This window comes from Microcaecilia unicolor, chromosome 11, assembly GCF_901765095.1.
Source record: "Microcaecilia unicolor chromosome 11, aMicUni1.1, whole genome shotgun sequence".
Taxonomy (NCBI): Eukaryota; Metazoa; Chordata; class Amphibia; order Gymnophiona; family Siphonopidae; genus Microcaecilia; species Microcaecilia unicolor.
The window spans coordinates 94,662,481-94,676,474 of NC_044041.1; the positions used below are offsets into that span (position 1 = coordinate 94,662,481).

At 45.4% G+C, this 13,994-nt stretch overlaps 1 protein-coding gene across 1 annotated transcript in view; it reads right to left on the reverse strand.

The window, feature by feature from the left end:
- Positions 1-13,994, reverse strand: part of MYO9B (myosin IXB) — a 288,631-nt gene that overhangs the window by 80,188 nt on the left and 194,449 nt on the right. Inside the window, exons 18-21 of the mRNA XM_030219714.1 lie at positions 4,439-4,561; positions 2,908-2,988; positions 2,198-2,308; positions 995-1,117 (exon numbers count right to left, since the gene is read on the reverse strand). Coding sequence (XP_030075574.1) covers positions 995-1,117; positions 2,198-2,308; positions 2,908-2,988; positions 4,439-4,561 — 438 coding nt within the window. The remainder of the gene's footprint in view (positions 1-994; positions 1,118-2,197; positions 2,309-2,907; positions 2,989-4,438; positions 4,562-13,994) is intronic.

Consider the following 13,994-nt stretch of genomic DNA (forward strand, 5'->3'; position numbering starts at 1 on the left):
ATCCTGCTAGCGTGTAGCATTTGCAGCCCTTTTTGTTTTTTTTCATGAGGTAGTGTATTGGTGTTTTAGAGCCTGGTGTAATTACAGTTCTGCCTTTCCACGCATAAGGTTGTTCTCGTCCTGTCCATGGAATTAGTGCTGTTATGGTTTGGTAAGGTTATGAGTGTGTTTTTGCACAAGTTTGTGTATAGAGTTTTGCAGTGGAGAGATTGTGTGTCCGCACCTCTGACCCTCTGACCCCCCCCCCCCCACCCTCGGGGTTATGAGAATTGGAACTAATTGTAGTGGACTTGAACTGAATAATTTCGGGGGGGGGGGGGGGGGGTCATGATAGCATTGTGCTTATTATTGCAATCAGTTTTTCTGTACAAGTTTAGCTTCATTTGTCTTTATTTGAAATTTCATTAAAAAAAAATTTCTAAAAATTGAATATTATCATCAATGGGGTGGAGCTGGAGTGGGGGCGGGGCTATGATGGGGCGGGGCTATGATGGGGCCCCACCAAATTGGTCTGCATAGGGCCCCGCACGTGCTAAGACCGGCCCTGATTGTCAGCCCCATCTGGCCTAAGGTGGAGAAACCAGGCTCAGATATTTAATCTAGGTCTCTTACACGGCATAAGGTAAAAATTCTTACCAAAAGTCTTGAACTAGTTTGTGGGATAAGCCCTGGCAAACACACAGAAGCAAGAAAGGGGTAACTCTAACCATGCCTCTGAAGGAAAATGCAATTCAGAGAAAATGTGGCTGCAATCTCCATGATGGCCACCAGATGTCAAAACTGCTTCACATATGACTGAGGACGCGTGTACTGAACAGGGGAAGGGGAAGGGATTTTAGATTTAGCTCACACATTTTTTTTAAGTTATAGCTCAAAGTGAATTACATTCAGGTAAAATGGGTAGTTTCCTGAGAAGAAAAGATGGCCTTTTTTCAAAGAAAGAGCAGTCACATGAAGGAAGTGATTTATCACAAAATATTGTTCTAAAACACACCTTGGTCTTCCCAATCTGGTAGTTTTTCCTGTCCAGCTCCATTTTACCAAGTAAAGCAGATATAACATCCTTTGTGGGTTTGGCGTTCTTGGGCAGCAACACTTGAAACTGATCCATGAAATCCTAAAGAGCAGACAAAACCAAAACCAGTTGAGAATAAGGGCTCAGCTGTGAAACAAACACAACCACCACCCCAGGGGTTTAGGCTGGAGGTAAAGCTCTTAGCAGACATGGGACGTGACCCTCCCCTCAACTTTTTGATCCCCCAAATTCTCCATTGAATCCAGGTTTCCCCCTCCAAAAAAAAAAAAAAATCTCAAACCCCAGTCTCTGCAGAAATGACTCCAAATCCAGATCTTTTCACAGGGGTCATATCCATACTAGCAGGTTCTCAACTCCCATGCTTCACCTCATGCATCCTTCTCTACTACCCCTCCAGAATATATTCAGAATCATCCAATTTTCTCTGTTTCAACTACTAAAAAAAGACAGCTAATCCCACTGGCATATTCTGACGTCCTGTAATGCTCACTCTGCATAAATTTAAAATGGCACCCTAGTATGAATCTAAACGAAAAAGAGATGGGTGGGGTTGGAATGGGGAGAGGGGACAAGGAGGAATGGTAGTTTAGGAGGGAAGGAGTAGTTCAAATATATCACTGGTGGTATAGTTAGTTTCTCTTGGAAAAGGTATTTTAGAAATTAATGTTGTACAATGCTTATATTCAGAAGCTGTGTAGTTTGAACAAGCCATTAAAATGTCAATAAAAACAAGATTAAAAAACAGCGTACCCCAGTAATTTTTCAAGATTTAAGATTAAAAACATCTACCTTATAATTCTCCTGAACTCCTAGGAGCAGCCATGCTGGCCAATGCCACAGATCTCAAGCTCATGAGATCTAATCTGTTCATAAATGGTTTGTGATGTCACAATGCACACTGCATGGACCAATCAAGTGCCATTCCATGCAATTTCAGATCCATGTTGTTCAGAACATGGCTGCATCCAGGGGGTACAAGGAAGCTGCTTACTTAACTTTGGCACCCAAAATATTTGCTGCAGGATGGCCTTATAAAAAGGTCCCTGTGGTATTTTACTGTATCAGCTGGAAATGCTATTCTTTCATACTGACTGCAATCTTCAGGTTCAAGGATGAAGCACTAACCAAATGTTCTGCCCTAAAATGCACCTGTCACCATACCTGGAAAGTATATTTGGCACTGTAGCCGGACCTCCGGATTCTCACCGTCTCCAACATCCCAGTATAACGCAACTGCTGCAAAACCAAAGCCTCATCGAAACAGAGCTCCATCTTGGACAAGGACAAGAAAATAAGCCCATTAACCAACAAACAGTAGAAAAAGGACACGGTTCCAGCAGACTTTTCTTCCAGTTTTAACAAAACTAGTTTACCAGACCTTCTTGAGTACAGAGAGGATTAGAGCAGTCAGTGGACCTAGTTGTGGAAGAACATATCTTCTAAAAGATGCTGAAGGTTGCTTTTCTAAAATGTCATCAGTCCTTTGTAACAGTCAGAGGAAGGGTAATGAGAAAGGCAGCACAAGTTAAAGATACAATTTTTTTTTTTTTTTTGGGGGGGGGGGGGGGGGGGGATCACTGCAGTCATGCCATTGATAACATTTTTATTACACCATGCCCCAGACAAATTGGCAATGATGTGAAGGAAACAATAGGTTTTGCGATGGTCAAGAGAGTCTGTCCACCCTAGGTGCGACCATAAGTTACATTATTTCCCTTACACCTCTCAGCTGAACCAACTACACTTGTGAAATAACAGGACGATGACTTTATGGGGCATTTCTGTGCAGATTAGAGTAAAAAATAAAAAACAATAAAAGCTGTATTGGCACCTGAATGTATTCCTCACTGCCAGGCTCTAATCTTGCTTACCTTCTCTGCATTGGAGCGAATGCAGCGGATAAAAAAGGGTTCAGCCTTTCCAAGAGTCTCCAGTAGCTTATTGAGAGATGCCTGGAACAGAAGAAAACTGCCATCAGATTCCTGCTGGCTTTCTTTACACCATCCTCCACTCTCAGATCTCGTGATCTGAAGGGTTACAGATCGGTGTAAAAACATACAGCCCTGCTGAAAATGTGTTGATGTGTTGCTATCACCCTTTTGTTCTAAAATAAGCCCTTTAGGTTAGGAACCAGGCACTCTTTCTGGCCTATTTTTTGTGTTCCCTGCACTGGATGCTCGCTAGTAGCACAGATCTGAATCAGTATTAAAGAAGAATGAAATATAATTCAGACTTTCAGTTCATGGGCCGAGAGATTAAAATCAAGTGTTCAATTAAGAAAAAAAGAATCCCTGCTGCAATTTTAAACTGAAGAGGGGAAAAAAACCCAGCAAGGTAAATCGCTCCATACAGGTAGTTACTTGGCCCTTCCCCATGCACCCCAGAATTTCTTCCACAAAACAAAAAATACTTTGCAGATTTTTTTTTCAAATGTAAAAATACTTTATTGCATCATCAGGGTAAAAAGTCCTTGTAAAACAAAAGATTATCCAGCCGATATTCCAAACCATTTAACCAGCCAGGAACGGTACTTGGTTGGTTAAATGGTACTTAGCTAGCTATGTGACGATACTCAGCGGGAGATAGCCAGCTGTCTCCCGCTGAATATTGCCTATTAGCGCATAGTGGATAGCTGGTTATATTGCATGATATAACCAGCTATCCGCCGATTTTCAGTCCGTTGCTGGCTAAGTTTGGCAGACAAATACGGCCGAGTCAATAGCTGGTATATCTTTGGCCGGTTCAAACTTAACCGGCCAGTACTGAATATCAGCTTGGCTGGTTAACTTCAAACTGGCCAAAAATAAACCAGATATTCAATGCTGGTCACCGGAAATGGCCTGGCTTTGAATATCCAGGCTCAGTGCTGACTGTGGGAGGCAGCCCGGCTACCTCCTGCGGTCTGAATATCGGCCTTTATATGTATCCATCAATAAGCTGAAATACAGCTGTACCTATACATTACAGATAAACAGAAGAGTATTTTGGGTTATGAAAGCCACAGGCTAGGATAATTTTATGCACTGTACACCACTTTGAATATGCTGTGACTCAGGAGAAGCAGTTAAAAAAAAAAAGATGACCCTAATTCAGCAATGGATCCATAAGAACAGCACCCTGGACCCCTTCCCTTTTACGGTTGCCTCTTACTGAGACATTAACACCACTTCCTGCCACTCTGAATGTTACCTGTAATCTTCCATAGAGCTACAAGATAGTGTTTACAATTCCTGCTAGACAAACAAAACACTTATGCCAACTGTGGCAGGGGACTATTACATTCAACTCACTGCCCCGTTAAAGATGATACAATGAAAGTGGCCCCCACTGCTGTGAACCCTCCGGGATCTCACACTGAGCTCACCCTACTTAATGCAGAGGTCTCGCAAAAAGGCATTTTACCTGAAACTGTGCGCTGATGCTGGGGGGTTTCTTCTTCTTGTGGAGGTGTAGGAGGGATTTTGTGGTCCGATCGTGCAGTGTCAGGCTGACTATGAGCTTCAGAGACTTTGAATCGAGCAGATTCTAACAGAAACAAACAAATTAGATCTATACAGTTCTATCTGCCTTCGAGAGACCACCTTCGTTGTTAAAAACTGTGCCCCTCTGATATACTCTGGTCCTCCGTAGAGACAGAATGAAAAAGCAGGATAACAATCAAGAATATTTCAATACCAATATCTTCTCAGGGATTAAATGAACTCACAACACAGAAAAAAAAATATATGGACAAATTAGGTCTTACCTGATAATTTTCTTTCCATTAGTCCTTCCCACTATTCCAAAACCTGTGGGATAGTTGTGTCCCATCAACCAGCAGGTGGAGATAGAAAACTGAAAGCCGAGTTGAGATATCTCTCTTGGCATCCAGTCCAACTCTTCAGTATTTATGTAGAAAGAAGTAAGGATAAACTTAAATAAACACAATCATCTTAAACAACTTGCTAACCTAACACTAACCAGATGAGCAAATATATGTGGAACTCTCTCATCACTGGACACTTGTAGAGAACAAAAGGTATGCAGGAAGCACCATACAATGTGATAGTCGTTATTTGACCCATTACATCACACTGACTAAACATCTCAGAGACCTTAGGTGGACCTCTGGAATAATGGGAAGGACTAATGGAAAGAAAATGATCAGTAAGACCTAATTTCTCCTTCCATTATGTCGTCTCCCACTATTCCAGAACCTGTGGGATGTTTAAAAGCAATTCCTAGAGTGGGTGGGATCCTGGCAGCGCTGCTGCCTTGAGGATCGAAGCCCAAAAACTGACTTCCAAGCATGCTGCAACGTCCACCCTATACTGCCTGACAAAAGGTATGCAGCGTCTACCACGTAGCTGCCTTGCAAACATCCAGAGACAAAGGGTAGTCTCTACCCAGGATGCAGAATGAGACCACTTCCCTGGAAGCATAAGCTGACGCAATATTTCATCCATCTAGTAAATGTGGGCTTGGAAGTCATAAGGGCCAAGCCTCTGCTTACCAAAAAGCAAACAGACTGTCCAATTTGTGAAACTCATTTGTGACTTCCAGATATCTAATGAAGATTCTACGTACATTGAGAGGCTTCAAGTAAGAATACAGAGTCTCTTCGTCCTCTTTATGAAAGGACAGAAGCTCCACAGATTGGTTGAAATGAAATGCTGATACCACTTTCGGAAGAAAGTAGAAACTGTCAGCAGGGAGAGAACTCCTTCCAAAAAGCAGAGAAAGGGATCCTGACAAGAGAAAGCCTGAAGCTCTGAAATCTTACATGCAGATGCAACCACCACCAAGAATGCTGTCTTTAATGTAAGCCTTCCAGAATGGCTCAAAAGGAAGCTTCTGAAGAGCTCGAAGGACTAAATTAAGGTTCCAGTCTGGACATGGCGTACGAGAGGGAGGCCAAAGGCGGCCCACTCTCCACAAGAATCAAATGATATCTGGGTGAGCCGCAAGAAACATCTTCTGTAGTCAGCCACTGAAACAGGCCTAAACTGCAACTTGAACTTTTGGAGAACCCAACAGCAATCCTTTCTGAAGGCCTGCTTGGAGAAGCACCAGGGTGTGCATGATCTGAGCAGAGAAGGGAGAAAAACCATGCTCAGAACATCATCCCTCAAACGTCCCCCATACCCTCACATACTCCATGGATGTAGAGCGTTTCAGAGCCTGAAGCAAGGTAGCAATGACCAAATCAGAATAACCTTTTAATCTCAACCAAGCACTTTCAATGACCAAGCAGTAAGACCAAAGGTGCACAGATCCTCCATGAGTACCAGACCTTGCTTCAGTAGGTCATGTACCTGTGGAAGATGGCGAGGATCCCCACCTAGAAGCTGAATCAGGTCTGTGTACCACGACTTCCACGGGCACTCCAGAACTATGAGAACTATTCGACCCTGGTACAATGCAATACTTTTCAACACGCAGCTTATCATGGGCCGAGGGAAGAAATACAGTACATATTACTCTGTCCTGGGCTGCGGCAGGGCATCAAGCCCAGTTCTTTCCAACAGCTGAAGAATTTGAGCACTTTGGCACTCCTTTTTGTCACTATCAAGTCCAGAAGAGGAGATCCCTATTGGTTCACTATCAGCTGATATCAGCCACTGCCATCGCATTGTGGGAAAAAAACTTGGACTGGGGCCCCTGCCAGAAAGGGAGTGAAGTTGTGTAAGGCATTCCGCACTGCCCTGAGCTCCAAGTGATTTATTGATCACCGACACCCCCTGTTCCATCCAGGTGCTCTATGCCAATTGGAACTTGTAATGAGCTCCCTAACCCGACTTACTGGTGTTTGTTGTCATCACTTCCCATTGTAGTATCTGAACAGGAGCTCCAATAGTCAAATTCCTGGGCAACAATCACCACTGCATACTATATGGGAACCAGTGACCAAAGAAGATGAAGGTCATATTTCTATGACACCAACGACCAGAGACTGAGAAGAGATTCCTTTAATAGCCACATACGAGCCCTTGCCCATGTGCCATTGCTGCAGTCATTGATCCCAGAACCTGGACATGCCTGCCTTCACTGAGAAGAGGAATCTGTTGAACCCAATTCGACTTCCTGCATTCCATGAGGAAGATCCTCTCCCTTGCTGTGTCGCATAGAATACTCCAGTGTCTGCACTGGAGTTAGTCTGCTTTTCTCAAAATTGATCACCCAACCCAATGACTGCAGATGGACAACATTGTCCAATGCTGCCAAGCAGTCTGAATAAGACAACTCACAAATGAGCCAGTCAAGATACGGGTGAATTCTGATTCACTGGCGCCAAAGGAAGGCCACTGCCACCACCACCCTAACCTTGGTAAACCTTCTTAGTGCCGTGATGAGACAGAAGGGCACAGGCCTGAACTGGAAGCGATACATAAGTACCACAAAATATAGAAACCTCTGATGCGGCGGCCATATGGTATATGCAAGTATGCCTCCTTCAGATTGAGAACGGTAAGAAATTCTCCCGCTTGAACTAAGACTATGACTGTGTCTCCATATGAAAGCAGTACATTTGGAGCCAGTGGTTTAGACCTTTGAGATCTAAGACTGGATGAAAGGAGCCTTCCCTTCTTTGAGACAATGAAGTAGATGAGTGTCTACCTTGTCCCTGTTTAGCCTGGGGAACTGAAACAATGGCCCGAATAACCAGCAAGGAATCTACGGTGGAATGAACCTCAACCTCCTTGGTTCGCTTTTGACAAGGAGACTTCAAGAAGAGAGAAGCGACCAGGAGGGAGAACTCCAACTTGTAACCTTCTGTAAGAATATCCAGACCCACTGGTCTGACGTAACTTTGGCTCACACCTCCCGAAACTCCTGAAGACATCCTCCCACCGGAGGAAGAGAAGAATGGACCAGCCTCGCATCATTGCGAAGCTTGGGACGCATTGGGTGTTCTAGTTGACTGAGAGGACTTCTTGCCCACATGAAAGGATGATTGGTGTGCCTGAAAGCAGGTCTTTTGACCATATAGCTGACGACCAAGCCAGTACATACTAACATGAGTACATGACGGCAGATAAAGACCTGCACAAACTCAGTCTGTTGTCTCAAAATAGAGATTGAGAGCCCCAGAGGCTTTTGGCTAATGTTTCTGCAACCACTGTGGCTCAGTTTCCTCCAGTTTTTCACCAAGTTACCAAGATCTTCTCCAAATAACCACTTGATCAAAAAGAGCAGTTTGACTTTGATGCTGAATCCGCTGACCAATGCCGTAACCAGTATGCTGTGACAACCAAAGACACATTGCAGACTGTAACTAACGTCATAAATAGTGCCTGCCAAGTAGGTCAACCCTGCTTCCAGCTGGGCGTTATGGCGCCTGTATTGTGTTGCAGACTGCTGATGCCACTTCAGGCTTGCTCCAGCCACAAACGAACTGCACACTGTCGCTTGAAGGCCCCAAACATGCCACTTCAATGGCTTGGTTCAGGGAACCTTCTAGCTTCCTATCCTGTAGGTCTTTTAGGGCAATGCCCCCTTTCAACAGCAAGGTGGTCTTCTTAGTCACTACCATAACAAGGGAGTTCACCCTGGGAAGCTGCAATTTCTCTTTCTCCTCTGGAACCAACATGTAGAGGCAAGCCATGGTTCTTCCCACTCTTAGTCCCATGTCCAGCGAGACCCATTCTGCTGTAATCAAGTCTTCAAGGTATGGATGCATGGGGAAGACCTTAGAATGACCTTTAAAGCCCACTCATGATAGACGAAGATGGAAATCCTGACGCCAAAGCAGAAGGCTCCTCAATGGAAAACACAGACCATGCCTCAGAAATAAGAGTAATGAGCTCCTCTTTATGGGACCTCAGTACTTTCGGGTCATCCCCCTCCTCAGGAGGGAGCTCGCCCTCCTCTAATGGCTCCTTCAATGATGGCTCCTCTGAATAGACCAAGGTCACATCAGATAAGGAGGGACAAGCAGAGACAGACCTGCAGGAGTAGACAGTTGAGGCTAAATGAGATCTCTTAGGAGTTGGAAAGGCAGTGGGGTGAGAAACTGAAGTACCTTGCAGCAACTCTTGACTGGCCCTGCTTCAGTAAATAGGCCTGGTGTAAGAGCAATATAAACTCCATAGAAAACAAAGATCCCGATGCAGCTGCTCTGTCAGTCCCTGAGGTTGCAAAATGGCAGCTGTGCTGTGCACATGATCAGACAGAAGCTGTTCCTCATTGCCAGTCGTCCCCGACAAAATGGTACCTATTCCCATGCTCTCCCACATCAAAATGTGCACCGGCCCTGCTAGAGAGCCCAAAGCCCCGTTATATTCAGATGCTGCACCAAATTCGAAGATGTACTGCCGCTGACCGTTTCCCCCACATCCTGCAGGATTTCCAGTTTGCACGTAGTGCAATGCCCAATGCCGGCTGGTGGGTCTCACAGCGAGAAAACTGCTTAATTGTCTCCATGGGAGTCACCATTTACCCCAACTGGCACAAACACAGCACAAAGCAGTCCCAAGCGGTGAGTCAGGATCCCTCTCCTACACCGAGTAGAAGTTGCAGCCCTCCAAGAGGTTCTGAGTCAAACTGTAGTCAGACTTACCACTGCCAATTGCTCCCCCCAAGCTCACAGTCTTCACAAGTCTTGCCCCAGCCAAGAAAGAATCAGGACTAATACTCTTGTCTTGTTACTCAACAATTAACATACTATCTGGAAACTAATTTGATTATGTGTTCCTCCTAATCGGGATTTTGATCTTTCCACAGTACAGAAACAGTAGGTAGTTCAGTGACAAACTCAAATGTTTAATAAGCAAGGGGAAGTATGCAATATTGTTACAATTCGATCTTTCGGCGGCATTTGACCTAGTGGATCATAGAATTTTGTTGCAGCTGCTTGAAAATATTGGAATTATTGGAAAAGTGTAGGACTAGTTTAAGACCTTTTTGATCCACTTTTACACAGTTAAAACAAAGGATGGTTTATCCTCCTCTTGGAACAACACATGTGGAGCCCCACAGTGTTCTCCACCGACTCCATTGCTTTTCAATATTTTCTTAAGATCTCTAGGTCTCTTGCTGCATAATAATACATTTTCAAACACTACATTTTTGCAGATCACTTTTCAGTTTTGATTCCATTCCAGCAATTGATCCCATATTAATTCAACAATGCATGTCACTAATAAATAATTGGATGTTTTCCCATAAGTTAAAATTGAATACCAACAAGACAAAATTTATATGTTTTGATATGCATCCAGAGAATATTCCAAAACCAATTACCATTAATCAAGTTACCTTCGAATTTTCTACAGTTATCAAAATATTAGGCGTGTTTATTGATAGTGCTCTAACCATGGAAAAACAGCTTTTTTTCCAATAGTGAATAAATGTTTCTTCCTGATGAAAAAGCTGCGATATGTGCGCAACTATTTTGAACAAGATCAAGTTAAAATCCTACGTCAATCTCTCTTAATCGCACAATTGGATTATTGTAATCTAGTGTACTTAGGATGTAATAGAAATCTAATAAGGAGACTGCAGACAATTCAGAATACAGCAGTTAGACTACTTTTTGAATTGTCTAAATTTGATAGTATCACTCCTAGTTATGTAACATTGCATTGGCTGCCTATTGAAGCCAGAATACACTTCAAGATGGCATGATTTTTTTTTTAACTTCTATATGGTCTTGTACTGGATTATTTATATCCACATTTTATATTTACTTTGAGAACAAGATGTACTGGTACAGTAGATTATTCTTTTCCATCACCAAAAGGGAAAAAGAGGTTACATTTGTTTGAATCAAGTTTGGTCTTTCAAGCGGCAAGATTATAGACTATGATTCATTTTTCAGTCTTCTCAGTCTTACATTAATTTTACGAAAAATATATTAAAAAAAAACTTTGTTTCAGAAGTATGTATCCCATCCTAAATGCTGAATCATTAACTGTTCTTCATTCTAGTTAAATATGTATTTTTCCCCTACTGTTGAAACTATCATTAACCGTTCTTCCCAGTTAAATAAAACTGGCTTCTTATAAATTGTAACCAGCTTAGAACTGTAAGGTAAAAGTGGGATAGAAGACTGATTTATCATTACCCTTACCATGGTCTCTAAAGTAAACCTTTTTCCTTCAGCTTTTTTTTTTCTTTTTTTTTTTTAAAGGTTGTTGTGCTGGAAAAGAAGAGCTCCACAGGGAGGTGAAGGGAGGAAAGAAGTAAATTTGCAGGGCACCAGAGATAGGAATCTGAAGACCTCCAGATATGATTCTGCAGACTCAAACCACTTGCAAAGCCCAACTGGAGACCAGTTGACCAACTGAACCAGAGGGTGAAAAGTGTGTTCAATCCATCTGCAGAAGACAGAAAATATTGAGGAGCTGGACTGGATGCCAAGAGAGGTATGTCTCAGTTCTGTTATCTCCACCTGCTGGTTGATGGACATAAGTATCCCATAGGGTCTGGAATAGTGAGAAGCTATGTAAGGTAAAATTATGTACCATACCTGATAATTTTCTTTCCCTTAATCATAGCCGATCAATCCATAGACTGGTGGGTTGTGTCCATCTACCAGCAGGTGGAGATAGAGAGCAATCTTTTGCCTCCCTATATGTGGTCATGTGCTGCCGGAAATTCCCCAGTATGTCGATATCAAAGCTACATCCACAGGACTCAGCACTTAGAGAATTACACCCACAAAAGGACACTCTGCCCAGCTCACCACCGCCGAAGCGGGGGAGGGGAAATATTCCAGTGCACCACCGCCGGGGCGGTGGGCGGGAAACCACACCCGCCGACGCGGGGGGAACTGGCTTATCCTGCTACCGCAACTGCCGGAGGAGCTGGCTTACCCTAACACCGCTGAAGCGGGAGGGATACAAAGCTACCATAAAGCCGCACGAAGCGGGAGGGAGCGCCGGCATAATTTAGTTATCAATCCAGCCACCGCCGAAACGGGGGGAGAGGAAGCAGCAGCTCACTGTAACACAAAACTGTCTCAACTCGAAGAAACTTCAATTGGAAGAACTTGAACACGAAATCCTCGTGAACACGAACTGCAGACTGAACTTGAACCTGAAATATAACCAGAACACAAACAATACAGATATCTGGGAGGGGCTATGGATTGATCGGCTGTGATTAAGGGAAAGAAAATTATCAGGTATGATACATAATTTTACCTTCCCTATCATCAAGCCGATCAATCCAAAGCAGTACTCACCCAGGGCGGGACCCAGAAATCCCTGAACGCAACACTGAAGCTCCAAACTGGGCCTCGGCCCGAGCAGCCACATCCAAGCGGTAATGTCGTGAGAAGGTATGAGCCGACGACCAAGTAGCCGCTCTGCAAATCTCTTCCAAGGAGACAGATCTGGACTCCGCCATCGAGGCTGCTTGTGCTCTAGTAGAGTGTGCCTTCAGCTGAATAGGCGGAATCTTCCCTGCCGCCACATAAGCTGCCGCGATCGTCTCCTTGACCCAACGTGCTACCGTAGGCTTAGGTGCCTGCAGGCCCTTACGAGGGCCTGCGAACAGCACGAACAGGTGATCCGACTTCCGGAAATCATTGGTCACTTCCAAGTATCTGATGATGACCCGTCTAACATCCAGGTATTTGAGCGCAGGGTACTCCTCTGGGTAATCCTCCCTACGAAAGGAGGGTAGGCAAAGCTGCTGATTCACATGGAATCGAGAAACAATCTTGGGCAGGAAGGAAGGCACTGGGCGAATCGACACTCCTGCCTCAGTGAATCGCAGGAACGGCTCTCTACACGAGAGCGCCTGGAGCTCGGAAACTCTTCTGGCTGAGGTGATAGCCACCAGGAAGACCGCTTTCAACGTCAGGTCCTTCAGCGATGCCCTTGGCAAGGGCTCAAAGGGCGGCTTCTGCAAGGCCCGTAGCACCAGACTGAGATTCCATGTAGGCACTATCGAGTGCAGAGGAGGGCGCAGGTGATTAACTCCTTTGAGAAAGCGCACCACATCTGGCTGCGAAGCCAGGGAAGCACCCTTCAGACGGCTCCTGAAGCAAGCTAGAGCCGCCACCTGGACTTTCAGCGAACTGAGCGACAGGCCTTTCTCCAGCCCCTCTTGCAGGAACGCCAACACTGAAGATATTGGAGCAGTGAAGGGCGATACAGAGCCTGCTTTGCACCACGACGCAAAGGTACGCCAAACCCTGGTGTAAGTGGTAGAAGTAGAGCGCTTCCTCGCTCTCAGCATAGTGGCGATGACCTTGTCTGAGAAGCCCTTCCTCCTCAGTTGCTTCCGCTCAAGAGCCAGGCCGTAAGACCAAAGAGGGAGGGATCCTCCATCACCACGGGACCCTGGTGCAAGAGGCCCCGCTCCGCAGGCAGCCGCAGAGGGTCGTCCACCGAGAGTCTGATTAAGTCCACATACCAGGGACGTCTGGGCCAATCCGGACCCACCAGGATCACCCGGTCTGGATGCTTTGCCACCCGGTCTAGCACCCTGCCCATCATGGGCCAGGGCGGGAACACGTAGAGAAGCTCCTGCGCCGGCCACTGCTGGAGAAGAGCATCAACTCCCAGAGATCGAGAGTCCCGTCCTCTGCTGAAAAAACGCGGTACTTGGCAATTGGCCGAGGACGCCATCAGATCCAGGCTCGGCCGGCCCCAGCGCTTCGTGATGTCCAAGAACGCCCGCCCGAGCAGACAGTTGCCACTCTCCGGAATCCAAGGTATGGCGACTGAGAAAGTCCGCCTTGACATTCATGACTCCCGCAATGTGGGCCGCCGACAGCTGTTCCAGATTCGCTTCCGCCCACAGGCATAGCTTCATGGCCTCCTTGGCTAGAGGGGCGCTCCTGGTACCTCCCTGGCGATTGACATAGGCCACAGCCGTGGCATTGTCCGACAGGACCCGCACAGGCCTCAGCACCAGTACTGGGAAAAACTCTAGAAGCGCCAACCAAATGGCTTGGAGTTCCAGGAGGTTGATGGACCATTTCGTCTCTGCAGAGGACCAGAGCCCCTGCGCTGTCCGTCCCAGG